Genomic DNA, 17,269 nt, shown 5'->3' on the forward strand with positions numbered 1-17,269 from the left:
ATGTTTTAATGAGATTTAACTTTCTAGAGGTCAACAGTACTAAAAGTGCCTTAAATTGAAGAAACACCCAAATATGAGAGAGAGACTATTTATAATGATATATTGAGAAGCAAACCACATTTGGTGAAATATCTTTTATTCATGTGATACATTTTGGTGTCACTTTAACCTTCCATTTTTTTTACAGCATATAATAATAGTACTTTGTTCACACAAACTTTGCTAAACACTAGTAGACAGCGTATTTCAAACAGACCAACACACTTCAGAATAGCACACAGCTGAGTATTCAGTCAGTGATGACATGTGATAGAGCTGTTCGGGAGGGTTTTCGCTCCTTATTTAATTCTTACATATGAAATTATATTAAATGTAAATTTTTAAACAAACTTGATATTTTTTGTTTTCACAATGAAAAGATTTGTTGGTTTACAGTTGAAAGAGAGAAACAGAGGGATAGATTTGTGCTGGGGGTTGAGTGATACCTGCCCAGCAAATAAAAGCCAATTCAAGCTCTATTCTTGCAACCTAACATTCCACATTGGGGGGGGGGGGTTGGGGGTCTTCATTAATGTGACTATAGGGGCAAGATATTGACATGACTAGGTCTTCGTAATACAGTAGCCAGGCAGCAATGCAAATTATACGTCAACCACTTGTATCCCACACATTGCTAACTGCCATTCCTGTCAATCATACAACATGTTTTTTTTCACCAACAAGTGAGATAATAAATAAACACATTAAACAACAGTCTAAGGAGCAATACCAAGACATGTCTGTACACTAAGCAACAGCCGTGTTTAAGGAAGAAATCTAAATATCCTATTTAACAAAAGACCTCATTAGCTCTATGCAGTGTTAACAGGCTCTAGCAAACCACAGCACTGTGGCCTGATTTGGTGCACCATGACAGAACAAAACAAGCAAGGCATTTTGTGTTAAACAGTCCCTAACTGCATGCCGTTCCTACACTTGCGTAGCGAAAACAAGGCAGAAAATGAGCAGATGAGCAGGGGCACTACAGATAGGACTGTGCACCCCTTAGTGTGAATTGCTGATGCTTCCCATTTCCAAGCTCAGAGCGATGTGTTGATATTTATGTTGTTAGTACATAAACATTTTTACAATTAATGTTAGGTTTCGTAACTGAAGTTGTGGATAATTCATTAAATATCTTAGGTTTTGTGTTTTCATTAATAAAATAAGAATACAAAGTAACTTCCCTTTACTAACAGTGTTATATACTAATCTCCTCTCCCCCTTCCCCGGCTCAATACATTCTATTTTCATGCGATCCGATCATCCCAAGATTCCTGAATAAAATTAGTCTGTCCCGAATGAGGTTGGTCATCAAAACAAATTGCTCTTAGAAACTCTTTTTTTTGGCCATACACATATATCCTGGAACAAAAAACCTTTAAATGTATCTGGCCCCTAATACCATATTTAACGTGACAACATCCAGTTATATAGATTAATCAGTACATGTTTTTCTGTCCGTGATGACATTCCACAACAAAAATTAGATATAAGACAGAAGGGATCCCTTCAATAACTTCCTTTTAAATAACTTCTGCCCAAAACTACTATGGTCAACAGAATAGTGTGTAATGCTCAAGTAAAAAAATATTTAAAAACAATCATACTAATCAGTAACAGAGGTTTACAGCCTCTCATTACAATATTGTTTAGTTTTTCCAACTCCTCCTGTGAACTTAAAAAGAAAATTCTAGCTCTCTAGACAGTTGAATTGTCTGAAACATTTGAACTTCACAACAACTATGACATCACTAATGTTAAAATAAGTGCGAGAAACACAAGAGCAAATGAGTTATGTCAGTCTGCAATCCCACTTAATGCCATGCAGCCAGAACAGATGAAAATCTGAATGGTTTTAGCATTTATAATCTATGCTGTGATTTCACTTTTTTCCAATTAATATCTGTATTTTTGGAATCCATTTTAATATAGAGTAATAGCACATCCACACGGTTACTCTGAAAAGTCACTGAGTCAAAGAGAAAGAAAAGGTTCTCCAATAATGACACAGGGCCATGAGAGGAGCGAATGACCACTGAGAAGCAAGCTGTTTGAGTGTGAGGGGGTCGAGTGGGGGGGTGCAGGTCCTTATGAGGGGCGAGGGTGGTTACTAGCACGAGCAGCTGCCCTCGGTAACAGGCAGCTCTGGAGGCTTCTCGAGTTTGATGTCAATCACTGGAAGTATAGGTTAAGGATCGGTAAGTGAGAAAAATAAAGACTAATATTTCCACTAGACAATGTTTTTAGGATGAAGTATGCCTTTACTCTTGGACAACAGATATACAGGGTCCAAAATTAACTTTTTGCCCCATCTGCCATAGCAGAAAATTTACCATATACATGTTATTTTGTGTTCTTTTTTATTTGAGTTATTTAGCTGTTTATCCTTGCATATTTATGACAAACAGGGCAGGTCATTGTGTCACTTGCAGTATAATATTTGCAATAAGCCAGTCTCCATCTCTAAGTGAAACTGCAGCTGTCACAAAAACGTGAAAAAACATATTTTCATTTTGATGGCTTAAAGGAATACAGCATTTGTGACATATTGATTAACACAAAAAAATAATTCAGACTCGTACGTCCTTTTCTTTAAAAAAAAAAAAGAAAAAAAAGAGCAAAAATCGAGGCTGCAGTGAGGCACTTACAATGGAAGTGAATGGGGCCAATTTTTGGAGGGTTTAAAGGCAGAAATGTGAAGCTTAAATTTTAAAGCACTTACATTAATTCTTCTGTATTATTTGAGTTGTGAAGTTGTTTAAATCGTCATTTTTACAGTCATTTTAGGGTTCGTTGACATTACATCATCAAGGCAACGAAGTTGTAAAATTGGTTAACTTTACACAGAAAAGGTTAGTAAGTGATTTTATCACACTAACAATGTTAACATGCATATTGTTTGTCTTGTGGATATATTTTGAAACAGTGAGTATTTTAACGTTTACAGATTGGCCCCATTCACTTCCTTTGTAAGTGCCTCACTGTAAACCAGATTTTTTTTTTAAGAAAAGGAGGGATTAGTCAAATGTCCCTAATTTTTGTGGTAATCAATAGTATGCGCAAATGCTGTCGATTGAGCTAAACTTGTATTGAACCCTTTAATGCTACCAACTTTCACACTTTTTGGAGTTGAGGGATCAGAGATAAATTTCCCAATGAGTTAAAAGATGTGCAGGTTGTGAGAGATGCTTTCAGTAATAAATATTTGTATTATATGATCTGAATAAAACAATTGTTACATTTAATTTAAAACATGCATTATGTTGCAGTTCCAAATACAGGTACTGGGTTATTCACATTTGGAGCTTGCAACTGTTTATTTTGCATGCTGTAAATAGGTTATGGACTAATAAAACATACACTAATAATCCAACACTCATTTCTGTGGGAGAAAAATGAGAATTGTTTTTTTGGAAGAGTTTGTAATATGATCCAAAACAGTGACATACATGCAGAATTGCTTCTGATCTCCTGCAATCAGACTGATATGAATAAAATGATTCAGACATTTTAATACTAGTGATTTGTCAGAAGTACTTCACAGTATATGTAAAGGATACTGTCTTCTTTGCTCTTCTCTGGTGTACTATCCATTCCAGGCAAAGCAGCAGCAACACGACGAAACAGCTAGGAAAATAATTCAAGTTCATTAATTAAAAACTCTACACAAATCAATCCAGCTATAGTACAATTCAAAAAATACCTTAGTAGTGTTTAAAACAAATTTTAACTCCAAGTGGGCAGAGAGGAAGAATGTATTTCTGATTACATTTGCATGAGGACAAAAATGATATATTCCGTCATTTTCATTCTGACTACAAGTAATACAGTTCACTAATAAAAAGCATATTAACAAATCAATTTCTACATCTAGTCTGTGAAATGTAAATGGCACTATAACAGCACATATAGACAACTGAGTTCTAGCAATGCTTGGTCAACATGCAAGAGGTGTTTGTGGCACAGTAGATGAGGAGCACCATAAGCAAACAAATCAGGGCTTAACAAAAAAACTCAAAAGAGAAGCCTATAGCACAGGACCTAAGAAACATCTGTGAATGTGATGAGGGGAAGAATGGATAATGATGGGCGGAGCAGAGAAAGATAGACACCAAAGAAAGAAAGCAGATATAGTGGTGGACAGGACTTGATGAGGGAAGGTAGGGCTGGGCCATCCTCATTTTTTTCATGAGTCTACCTGTTTGACATTGTAGCCAGTCTTTGCGCTGGTTTCAATGAACATGACATTCAGTTCCTTAGCCCTCTGCTCGCCCTCCTCCGTGGTAATCTGTCTGCTCGGAGCAGCGAGGAGGAATTGAAAGAAATACAGACAGACAAAAGAAATACGTCAAGAAGAAGAGAAAGAGAGAGACTGACTGAAGTTCATGTTAGTAATGGGGAAAAAGAGAAATTAGTGTTTTGATAGAACCCCCGTCATAGGCTGAAAAGATATAGACAACTGATCTGTTGAAAAACAGCTGAAATCTTAATGTTTATAAGAGATCACTGCAGTTTATCCAAAGGTCCTTAATACGGGACACATTTGTTACTTGAGGACAATCCACAAACTGCTTATCACCCTCATGCCATCCCAGTTGTATGACTTGCTTTTGCCGAACCCAAACAAAGATGTTTAGAAGAATATTTCATCTCTGTAGGTCCTCACAACACAAGTGAATGGAGGCCAGAACTTTGAAGTTCCAAAAGGCACATAAAATAATCCATAAGATTCCAGAGGTTTAATCCATGTCTTTAGAAGTAATATGATAGGTGTGGGTGAGAAACAGATCAATATTTAAGTACTTTTTTATTATAAATTCTCCTCCCTGCCCAGTAGGTTGCGATATGCACAAAGAATGCAAATCACCAAAAATGAAAGTGGAGATTTATGATAAAAACTGACTTAAATATTGATTTGTTTCTCACCCACACTTAAGATATCACTTCTGAAGATTTGGATTTAACCACTAGAGTCTGGCCACCATTGACTTGCATTGTATGGAACTACAGAGCTGAAATATTCTTATAAATATCTTCCTTTATGATCAGCAGAAGAAAGTCATTCACATCTGGGATGGCGTGAGGGTGAGTAAATGATGAGAGAATTTTCATTTTTGGGAACTATCCCTTTAAATCAGCACAATTCATCAACAAATGTACAATACATCACAAAAATCAAAATGTTGTAGTTAGCAAAGCATTGAAACATGTATATGATCAAGGGACATAAGATATAACATAAGATATGACTATAAGATAGGCAATGCAGCACTGCTCAATAAGGCAAAAGACAGTTCCATCAACTGTTCTGAAACTTTCTCACACTGGCCCTGGGCCATCCTTATTATTGAGCCCTGCTTTATTTTCAACTTAATGTCTATGGACCACATCTGTGGTATGAATGGATTTAGATATGGTAGAATGTGTTAAATGGAACAAAGAGTACTAGACACTTATTGGTAGCTAAATGCCTAATAAATATCAAAATATAAAAATAAAAAAATCCTAACATACAAGGGATGGGGGGATGTGCAGAACTTTGAGCATGATGGGGATTCCAGTTCAGCTGATTCTGTGGCAATCAACAGTATGTCACAAATTCTGCTCATAGACATTATGTTGAATAGAAATGATAAGCCCTAGGTCTATGCTTTAACTGTATTGTGTTACCCACCTGTTTGACGTTATAGCCAGCTTTGGCGCTGGTCTCAATGTACATCACATTCAGATCCCGTGCTTTTTTCTCTGCTGCCTCTAATGAAACTTGCCTGCCATTTTCCATTTTTAAGGGGTGGACACCGTTCAAATTAGAATCGATATGAAAAAAAAAAAAAACATAGCAATGGGAAATCAAAAATAAAATCAACACAAACAAAACCAAGACTGAACAGAAAAGAAACGATGGCATAAATTATTCAACAATAATCAAATTGATGGCAAGGACAAAACTGTACACAAAAAAACTTAATAGAACAGTAGTTAAAATGAGTGAGGGCTGTGAAGGATTTGTTAATGATGGCAGAGAGGTTTTTTTTTTTTTTTACTTAATATACACTGCACCATTCTGCAGTACCCTCTAGCCTCCAATGACTGTACCTTTTATCAGCCAAGTCTGTCTTGTTGCCAACCAGCATGATAATGACATCACTTCCTCTCTCTGTTCTGACATCATCTATCCACTTTGAGGTTTGCTGAAAGGAGTTGAGATCTGAAAAAATGTAATTTCAGTACGGACTCATTAAGGACAAATACCTCTTTAAAAACATTTTTGTTAGAAGTGCTTTAATAGATTAATAGATGCATCAATAGATTTAATAAATGCATACCAATACCAGGGCTGTCAATTTACCACATTAAACATATAATGTGATACAAAAATAAATAATCTCTTCTGACCTGTACATGAATTCCGTAATAAGGGATGATCCTACCATTGGAATAATTAAGGGAAATTGCTTTTTTTCTGCACCAATAATGTAATGTGTTTAAATTATCTTCATTTGGGGGCTTTTCTCAGCAAATATAATACATGTGGTTAATTGCAATTAATTTTATTAATTAAAGATGCACTCAAATTGTATGCTAATTGCTCACATTTTTAAACAGTAATAGTATTACAGTATTTTTGCACTAAAATGAGATATAGACCCTTGTCTTAAAGACTGATGCACTGTGTGTTATTATACACAGTGCTGGGCGCACATTTATGAGGGCCACCATGCTGATATCATATAACTGGCCGAATATTACTAGCTTTATCTCAATAATCCCTTGAAAATTGACACTTTCACTCTCGGGAAAAAAAATAATTATCACTGACTGCGCATAGTGCATTTTTACAATGACATTAGTAACTAAGCACTTCTGTTTTCACATGATGTTGCATCCACGCCGCTAGGCGTCAGCTTATATTAACATAAATTTTACTGAGTGCTCTTTTAATTGGCATATCATGTAATTAATTTGAGAAAATTTGGCAGTGAACAAATCACCCTTGATTCACTAAGTCAAGCTCTTAGAAGAAAGTGTGCAAGCAGACCGTTAGTATGAAAATACAGAAGATAGTTAAGTTAAAGTGCAGGTCATTTCAATGATCAGTGCATTGAAAAGAAAAAAAAATTGAGCAAACTTACTGGTTTCCTTTTGCTGGATGCTGTTATAAGAGAAGCACGTTTCATCTACCCTTAATTTAATCAAAATGAAAAAAATAAACAAATGTTCCCAAGCAACCATTCTAAGATAAACTACCATGACCTAGAAGCAGCTGCTGAATTGTGCTATCTTCACCCTGGGGACATAAATCCCTGCTGACCCAATGACTGAGGCTCAGACTCACTGGTGATGTCATAGACAACCACAGCAATAGTGGAGTCTCGGATGTAGCTGGGAATGAGGCTGCGGAAGCGCTCCTGCCCTGCAGTGTCCCACAGCTGTAGCCGAACCTGAGGGATCAGCGAACCATGGTATGCAAAGAAAACGGGGAAAAGAAAGGCAGAGGGAAAGAACAGATAAGAGTAAAGATAAAAAGAGACAGGGCAAGGGAGCCGGGTTAGAGGAAAAGGACATATAAAAAAAATGAACCATCACGGAAAAGGAGAAATGCACTGACAGAATCCAGCAATTTATTAACCAATTATCTATTAACTTATGTTTCAGTTAACTGTGACTTCAAGGTTTTTTGATATTGTTACAAAAGAATCCCATCTGAAGGCATTTCTCCATTCCAACTCTCAGAATGTCTGCTTTCTGTGAAATGCTTTGGAAATGGCATTCCTTTTGCATAAGAACAGAACAGATGTTTTCATGTCTGGACACATGATGATTTTGAAATCTGTGCTCAACATTGTAACAGGTAGCATAAATAACTGCCAAAATTATTCTCTAAGAAGACCCCATGGAACCAATGGAGTTTTGTGGCATTTAGTCCATGTCTGTTAGCTTTAAAATCATCTGTATATTAGTGCACTCATTAGAAATTCACAAAATGAACCTTTAGCAGATATATGCATTTAAAATGTACAGTATTTTGTGGGAAAACAGACCAACAATAGTTATGACTCATTTTGCACTACAAAGATTTTTGTTCAAACAAATTCTCTCTAGAATGAGAATGTACAGTCCTGTGCAAAAGTAAAAAAAAAAAATCATTCCATTAATCATTTTTATTTATCAATTTACTTCATACAAATTGCAGTTAAAATAAAAAACTAAATCTATATTTGGTGTGACTACCCTATGCCTTTAAAAGTACACCAAATCTCCTGGGTATACTTGCGCTGTTTTTCAATACATCTTAGAGAACTTGCCACAGTTAAATATTTAAGCTGTCTCAATTGCTTCTGTCTCTTCTGGTTCATGGCTGTGATGTGACTAAAGCGTATCAGCTTTTTTTTTTTTTCTCCCAAAGGACTAGTCCTTCAATATGTCCCACCCACATTTCCTGTTTCAATAGGAAATACTTCAACACAGGACAAAAATCAGGCTATTTCATGGGGTCTTTAACTTATTTTAACATTAGACAACCAGCACACTTTTAAAGCTCCATGAGTGCCATTTACCCAAGCAACACCACTTTACATCACCACGTGAAGCAGGCGCACTAGCTACCTACTTGCTATATCATAGACCACCACTGCGGCTGCTGAATCTCTGATGTAACTGGGAATGAGGCTACGGAAGCGTTCCTGCCCAGCAGTGTCCCACAGCTGTAGCCGAATCTATGACCGTCCATGCAGCACAACAGGCATGGAAGAGAGTGGGGTGAGGGTGGACAAAGACAGAACCAAACTTAAAAGGTGAAATAAAAATAAATGACAAACTAATGAAATAAATGTGATGAGCTACAAGCATGCACAAGGAATTATGCAAATCATATAAAAGTGATGAATCTGTGATGTGGACAGTGAAATCACGAAAAAGATGTCTGATAGTCTTTACAGGTGATATTAGAAAATGTCAAGGTGAATGAGTGGTGGTTGGAGTGGAGTCAGTGTGTGTCAAAACCACCTATTCCAATGCTAACATTGGTAATTAATCAATAATACATATTTAGTCCAAATCAGGCTTTATGAATCTTAAAACATGTGACAATGTTCTATCAAAACAAAAGGCTTGGACACACAGAGACTCTTTGCTAATTATTTTAGAAACATAAGGGTTTATCTCGCCTACCGTGCGGTCTTCCAAGTACATGGTTTTTGACAGAAAGTCTATACCAATAGTTGCCTACGGAGAGAAATAATTAGTAAACATGATGCACCTTGTAAAAATAGCCATGAAAAGAAAAGTTCACCCAAAAATGAAAATTCTGTCAGCATTTATTCACCCCCATATGTAAACTTGCCGCATCAAGTTTGATGTCAATAGCTGGGTTTCCATTTAAATATTTTTGATGCGCATTTCTAAAAATCCGATTAAAGAAAATACGTATCATTGCGTGTAACCATCCACTACGTCATGCGCATTATCTTGACTGAGCCACCTTGTCATGATGGAGCCCATCCTTGCTATAGCTGAAGAATTAGAGCAATTGTACCTCATTTTATTCAATGCTGCCAGGAGACGCTGCAGTATAAGTGTAATATCTGATATAATTAGAGCTGAAATGGGCTGCTATGCCCTCACGCCACCAGCCAGGTTTGGAATACATGTAACAATATTATGTATTTAAAATACAAAATGTATTCCACTACAGTTACAATTTAAATTGTTGGCAATTAGAAAACAGTTACATTCAAAAATTACTTTGATTACTGAAAAGATTACTTGGCATTTTATTATTATTTGTTTTATTACATTTTTAGTCTGCTTTGTTGGAATACATTCATATAAATGATGCGATCCGAGAAGTGTTTGAACAGCCGTGAAACACTTTCTTATGATGTGTGACATTCATACGAGCAGAGGGTGCCTTCACAGTTATGAGTGAAAATGTGGATATGATGTTATATGATCAGAAGATGATGTCATTGTGCATACTCTGTGGGGTCTTGAAGTAAGTTTAGAGCAGAAGAAACAGTTCACCTTGAGTAAAAATTGTCATGTGAACACTTAGCTTTATGCTAAGCTAAAATGCTATTTCTAGCCCTTTTACATGCACCTGTTATTAGGCACGATTATATTTTTGTATCAAGAAAATTGATAGTAAAATCTTTAAAATTAGGACAAAGATGTACTGCAAAAAAAAATTTTTTTAGGGGCCTGGGTAGCTCAGTGGTAAGATACACTGGCTACCACCCCTGAAATTCGCTAGTTCGCTAGTTCGAATCCCAGGGCGTGCTGAGTGACTCCAGCCAGGTCTCCTAAGCAACCAAATTGGCCCGGTTGCTAGGGAGGGTAGAGTCACATGGGGTAATCTCCTCGTGGTCACTATAATGTGGTTTGTTCTCGGTGGGGCGCATGGTGAATTGAGCGTGGTTGCCGCGGTGGATGGCGTGAAGCCTCCACACGTGCTATGTCTCCGTGGCAACGCGCTCAACAAGCCATGTGATAAGATGCGCGGGTTGACTGTCTCAGACGCGGAGGCAACTGGAATTCGTCTTCCGCCACCCGGACTGAGGCGAATCACTATGCGACCATGAGGACTTAGAGCGCATTGGGAATTGGGCATTCCAAATTGGGAGAAAAAGGGGAAAAATCCCAACAAAAGAAAAAAAAAATGTTTTACAGGAAACAAAAACAAAAGAAATTATCTAAAAATCTTTAAATCAAGATACATTTACTTTACCTTGTTTTATAAGCAAAACTGCATACGATGTTTAGGTTTTTTTCAGATAATTTATTTTTAATATAAGTTTATTTTGTCTTACTCTACTGGCAGATTTTTTTTCCCACTTGTTCAGCACTGGCTTGTTTCTAGTCAAAACAAGTGAAAAAATCTACCAGTTCTGAAAAAGTAATCCAAAGTATTTAGATTACATTACTGACCTTGAGTAATCTAACGGAATGTTACATTTTACAGCATGCATTCTGTAATCTGTAGTGGAATGCATTTTAAAAGTAATCCTCCCAACCCTGCCGCCAGCTACCGCATACCTGGGAGCACCCGCTCTCAAAACTGTCTTGAGGATTGTGAGGACCCACTTTAAAGACCAGCTGTGGGTTAAACACTAACGAATGTCAAGGGCTATGTTCAAAGAACTGTGTGCCAAGGTCGGACCTTTCGTTGGGCCAGTCACATCAAGCTATCGTACGCTCATAACACGTGCACGAATGGTCAAAACACGTCATCATTTTGCGAATAAACGGTTTCCATCACCTTAATGCGTATTTTAACTAATGCGAAAATCTACAAAAGCCACCTCCTCCTAGTGAATTAAAATTTAAGTGAATTTTGAGAGTCGCAATCAAGCATTTCCATTCAGGATTTCTTATGCACAATTTCAAAATGATGATGTCAAATGCCATTGGTTCTCATCTGTCTCATAACCATTAGTGACAAGCCAAGTTAGTCAAGCTACAGAGCTTGACAGCCCTTGGTCACTAAGGCCCTATATACACCTTGCATTACCATGTGTTTCATATCCAGATAGTACCTGGATATTCTTTAGCTGGATTGTATTTACACCTTGCAGTCTCCACTGTGATCAAAGTTACCACCGCAAAATGGAAAACACTAGTTACATATTACATCAGAGGCTGTGGTAACTGAAAATTCTATGTCTTTTAGCAAAAACAGCAGCATGAACATTCTTCAAAAATATCTCCTTTTGTATTCCATGGAAGAAAGAAAGTCATTCAGATTTGGAACGGCATCAGGGTGAGTAAACGATGACAGAATTTTAAATTTAGATGAACTATTATCCAAGAATCAACATTGAATCAAATAACATAATGCTTGATAATCACGATACAGCTTTGACAAAGTACATAATACTTTGGGGAGACATTAATATGTATAATAACAAGTAAGAACGGGATGACGTCACTGAGACTGCCACATGACATGGGCTGTGACAGTCACAGCAGATGTTACCTGATAGGTATTATCGAAGCTGTCATACATAAACCTGGTGATAAGTGATGTTTTCCCCACTGCAGAATAAGAAAGAAATACAATCAGCATTAGAGCAAAGGGATTCACAGTGGTTGCGTGAGTCGCCTACCTAGACAACATTTTTGGACATGATAGGCGCGTTCCGAACGTTCGAATCGAATCATATGAGGCCAAAAATGCTGTTTGGATGCGAACGTTCGAATGGTCTGCAGGATGTGTTCACGAACTCTGATCGCTATGTTGGCAACATGGGTGTAGCCGTCCTGCTTCCACAGCAGCATACCATATCAATACAGGCTAAAAAAATGCAGAAAGTCTCGTTTACGCTGCATCTTCTTTATTTTCAGTCCAGCCATTCTAAATCGAAAACGTGTATGTGACGTGGCCGATTAGACAAAGTCAAACATCCCTGATGCGGTTTACAATCTCACGATCTTGATTGCCATATAGCCGGTTAGCTAGAAACATGCTAACTGCTAACATGCGTTTCATTAAACCACACAATTTTGTGTTATAAACAAAAACCCATTCATTTACAGTTCTGGCACATTCTCACTTTATGTGGTGGACACTAATGACTGATGTGAATACATACGAAAACTGCCTTGTGATATCTCCATTCTGGCTAGGACAACACAGCACAAACATGCTAATACAAGGACTTCTCACGATGTCTATAAGCAATAATCCATAAACACTGGTGGAAAGACCCAAATGTAACCTATATATATATATTTTATAACGTAATTGAACTAAATGTGTCGGTGAACTAGATGAGCTCCATAACTTTATAAAGATATACTGCTACTAATGTGTAAGGATGTTCAATCTGTTCATGACAACCGTTTCCTATATCAATGTTAGTACATGTTTACGTGTTTCTCATCTATCGCGTTTTTCCCTAGCTGCCAGACCAATATTTGGGCTTTTATTTGACAATATGTGTCTCTCTGGAGCATCCTTTAACCTGGCCTGTGCATCTTTCTGTCCACGTCTCGTATATCTGTACACTTACCGCTCTGCTCGCCCAAGAAAACCAGCTTGAATTTCCGCAGAGGGTTGCCAAACTCTCCGCCACCGGTCGTAGTAGACATATTTATCGAGTAAACTAAACAACAGCTATCTAGATATTATTTTTTTTTTTTTTCTTTTCTTTTCTGTGCTGTGAGAGGACGAAGGACGCACTGAACAATTCAGTGACGGAGCCGTGATAGCTGATGATTCCTGAGACAGCGCCACTCAGTGGCCAGAGAGGAAATTGCAGGAGCCGCTATGGTTGTGTCTCAGAACACACAGAGCTGCCTATCTATGCTGTCTAGGTTCGAATCGAACGTTCTGTGCTGTTGTATAGGTAGTCAGCTCACTAGGTTTTGAACACAGCTTACGTGTCTCTCACCATTTAACTGAGACATAATAAAAAGAATGTAATTTAGCTCTTCAACACAGGATCGTTTGTTTTAAAATTTTTACTAAAATTTTTATATCAGTTAACTCATACATGTTGTTCTAGATTTATAGGTGTAAGTAATACAAATAAAAAAAGGGGTCATTTAGAAAGTTAGAAAACAGCATATCAGTAAGGATGATAATATCAAACAGTTGTTTTAATGTAGTTTTATTGAAAATGTACACCATGGAATCTTACTACAGTTAAATATTTCACAAATTTCTGGTATTACAGGAGCGGGGTAATTGACATTGAAGGGAAAATATGGAAGATGATTAGAAAAATGTAGGCCAGTCTTAACACCCAAAATGTTTCACACAGAGAGAACAGTCACTTGTCAATAATGTCATTATTCATTAAAGCATGTCTCTGTATTGATACACAAAATAGGTTCTTAAAAAGTCAAATGTACTGCACATATGTGTGAATGTCTGTACCTCGTAACTGACTTATCTGAAATGAAATTAATGAGCAACTTTAACATATATCTAAATGCACTATTTGGCAACATGGGAAATTACATTTATGAATTGAATGTAAATGCACATTGTACCTGGAAAGGATACACATAATAAAATAGTCTAAAGAAAGACACATTTAAGCAAAAAAAAACATATTTCATATATAAACAAAAATATGTTCAGGGCATGCAAAGAAAAAGAAAAAAAAAAAGGAGATAAAGAATATAAAAAGTGGCACTGAATGTGACCGACATGGTATTTCAATAGGTGCTCCATTACTCTCTAGGATAATACGATTTTAAATTAATTAAATTATAACTATATTGCTGTGACTGTGACTACTTAAACTTAAAATGTATCCTGTAAAAGTTATAGGGCATTATAAACATACAATACAAACCTTCAGATTTTAGTTATATTTACCCCATGCTTTCAAATAGATTATAATTTAATGAAATAGTTCATCTCTCAATTTTAACACAACCAGGAACATGCGGGCCCATTTTCTTTGGATTTTCTCAATGTTTCACAGCCAGTGTCAAAATAAAGATAAGTCTTGATAATCTTACTCAACTTAGTTTCACTACCTATATTGAATGTTTTATACATAGTCTAGTGCTGTTATTTTATGTGCTGTTTTTATGTTGTATTTTTTTTTTAAAGACATCTATTTATTCTGCATTAATGTTGTAAATTGGTATCAAAAAATGGTTTGATCTTCATCTGAGTTACAATAATGAACAAACACAATCTGTTTGAACTAATAACACAAATTATTGTATTGTTCTTGTACATATTGAATATATCATTCAAATGTAGGTTGGAAAAAGTATGTGAACCCCTAGGCTTATGACGTTAACAAAAGCTAATTAGAGTCAGGAGTTGGCAAACCTGGCATCCAGTTAATGAAACGAGATTGGTGGTGTGGGTTAGAGCTACTTTGACTTATAAAAAGCACTCAAACATTTTGAGTTTGCTATTCACAAGAAGCATCTGCTGACATGGACTATGCCTCACAAAAAAAGAGATCTCAGAAGACCTACGATCAAGAATTGTTGCTTTGCATAAAGCTGGAAAGTGTTACAAAGTTATATCGAAAAGCTTAGATATTCATCTGTCCACAGTTAGACAAACTGTCTATAAATGGAGACAATTTAGTACTGTGGCTACTCTCCCTAGAAGTGGCCGTCCAGTCAAGATGACTCAAAGGACACACCACAGAATGGTCAATTAGATAAAAAAGAACCCTAGAGTGACAGCTAAAGACTTGAAGGAATAATTGGAACTGGTTAACATCTCTGATCATGAGTCTACTATACGGAAAACATTAAACAGTCATGGTGTCCATGGCAGGACACCACAAAGGAAGCAGCTGCTTTCCAACAAAAACATTGCTGCGTGCCTGAAGTTTTCCAAAGACCACCTTGACACTCCATAACCCCACTGGGAAAATGTTTTGTGGAATGATGAAACTAAGGTTGAATTGTTTGACCCTATGTCCCTAAACATCGAAGTGAATCCACTACAGAATGGCTTCAAAAAAAGAAAAAACACCTTTTGGAGTGACCCAGTCAGAGCCAGCCCTTAACCCAATAGAGATGCTGTGAAATGACATCAAGAGAGCCGTTCACACCAGACATCCTAAGAATATGTCTGAGCTGAAGCAGTTCTGTAAGGAAGAATGGTCCAAAATGCCTTCTTAACACTATGCATGTCTAATCTGCAGGTACCAGAAACGCTTGGTTGAGGTTATTGCTGTCAGAGGATCAACCAGTTATTAAATACTAGGGTTCACTTACTTTTTGCACAGCACTGTGAATGTTTAATGGGATGTGTTAAATAAATACATGAAAGATTGTAATTGTTTGTGTTGTTACTTGTTATCTTAAGCACATTGTGCTTGTTGTGACTTTGATGAAGATATCACATTTTATGACCAATTAATGCAGAAAACCAGCTAAGGCCAAAGGGTTCACATACTTTTTCTTGCCACTGTATTATCTTCTGCATTAATTCAGTTTCACATAAACTGTGATGCACAAGTGAAAATAAACTCAAACTCAACTGCTTACACATGTAACGAGTTAGTATCTGTTAAATCCTCACAGTAAACAGTGTTAATTTTTGTGAGGCCATGTGGGTTCATTCACAAACACATTTATCCATTAAAAAAAACTAAATGACTGTATGATTGAACAGATTAAGACTGCAAGGCAATATTAATAGATGTAAAAAGCTGAGGTGTATCCATCAACAAACTAAAATACATAAGCATTCCTTTTGTTCACAGCCTTTCTACCCAGAGCTTTGGTTCTAGTGTCGCCAGCGAAATTGTAAAGAGGGACAGCTTAGCATGCCCTAATTGGGAAACAGAACTAATATTTGTTGTGACTTGTGAAAAATACCATGTAATGTCCACATAAGGCCATATTCTATAGGGCAGACAGCATGAAAGTTTTAAAATTTAAATAAAATTAAAACTTTAAAAATAAAAAAGGCTGACAGAGAGACAGGAAAAAGAGTGGACGCTTTGTTTCTTGTAGAAGTTGCAATCCCCTCTTCAGACAGGCAGCCAAGACAGAGTTAAAAGAAGCTAGAGAAAGAGGAGACACAAATGCAGATTAGAGAAAGTATCATCAGCACCAGTGGGAAGTCAATGGGAAATGGGCACTCAAGATTTTTTCTTTGCCAGCCAAAAGCATTAAGCATTCGGAATGTGGGCGGAAAGGAACACAGAGTCCTTCTGCCCTCCTTCAAATGCACTGTACATCCTAAACACAAAACTCATTTCTAATTTGCTCTTCATTTTAGAACACGCATGGATTTCAGTGTGCAGTCTTGATAGATTGTGATCAAGAGCAAACTAATCTAACTTCTAAAAGAATAAATTAGTTGGTTTATTCAATTTTACTGGAACATTTTTATAGTAATTACATTTTCACTCCACTCATCCCTTAAGAGGCAAACATTTTGAAGCGTATTAGTTACAAAATGCATCACAACACATACACAGCAAATTAGTCCAGCCCTAAGCAAAGCACAAGGTTTTAGAAAGACAATAAATATATTATTAGTAAGAGTCGCAGAAGAGCCCACAATGTAAATATAAGAGGTGATATGAGAAACGCAGAGGACTGGGTCCACACCGGCCCCACTTTTAGCCTTGGCCTGGTCCCTTATCAAAGCCATTGGGGTGAAGATACTACTCAGTGCAGAGCCAGGGATTACTGCGAAGGAAGGTAAATACACAAACAGCAGTGAGCAGAGAGACTGGAGGGGAGCAAGAGAGTTAATAAAGTGATAAATACCGATCACATCAGTACC

General features: G+C 36.9%; 2 protein-coding genes across 7 annotated transcripts in view; both read right to left on the reverse strand.

Annotated features, from left to right (window-relative positions):
* Window positions 1-119: 119 nt before the first annotated feature.
* On the reverse strand, window positions 120-13,263 carry LOC127413278 (ras-related protein Rab-6B-like). 5 transcript variants are annotated; one of them, XR_007892560.1, is made up of 9 exons: window positions 13,053-13,263; window positions 12,017-12,075; window positions 9,214-9,267; window positions 8,654-8,759; window positions 6,139-6,250; window positions 5,717-5,810; window positions 4,241-4,334; window positions 3,603-3,669; window positions 2,138-2,217 (listed from the first exon to the last, which is right to left on the reverse strand). XR_007892560.1 is itself a non-coding variant. In XM_051650281.1 (8 exons), the coding sequence occupies exons 1-8, from the start codon at window positions 13,129-13,131 to the stop codon at window positions 2,153-2,155; spliced, it is 636 nt and encodes a 211-aa protein (XP_051506241.1). In that variant the 5' UTR covers window positions 13,132-13,263; the 3' UTR covers window positions 120-2,152. The 5 variants fall into 5 exon arrangements, 4 of the variants coding, with proteins under 4 accessions (XP_051506241.1, XP_051506240.1, XP_051506239.1 ...); XM_051650281.1 differs by lacking the exons at window positions 5,717-5,810; window positions 8,654-8,759 and adding an exon at window positions 7,379-7,484 and having other exon boundaries at window positions 120-2,217; XM_051650280.1 differs by lacking the exons at window positions 4,241-4,334; window positions 8,654-8,759 and adding an exon at window positions 7,379-7,484 and having other exon boundaries at window positions 120-2,217.
* A 373-nt stretch (window positions 13,264-13,636) lies between these two features.
* Window positions 13,637-17,269, reverse strand: part of LOC127413271 (septin-6) — a 35,807-nt gene continuing 32,174 nt past the window's right edge. Inside the window, exon 10 of one of the 2 annotated variants that reach the window (XM_051650265.1) lies at window positions 13,637-16,538. In XM_051650265.1, coding sequence (XP_051506225.1) covers window positions 16,529-16,538 — 10 coding nt within the window. In that variant the 3' untranslated portion in view covers window positions 13,637-16,528. The other variant, XM_051650263.1, reaches the window with a different exon arrangement.

Source organism: Myxocyprinus asiaticus, chromosome 22, assembly GCF_019703515.2.
Source record: "Myxocyprinus asiaticus isolate MX2 ecotype Aquarium Trade chromosome 22, UBuf_Myxa_2, whole genome shotgun sequence".
Taxonomy (NCBI): Eukaryota; Metazoa; Chordata; class Actinopteri; order Cypriniformes; family Catostomidae; genus Myxocyprinus; species Myxocyprinus asiaticus.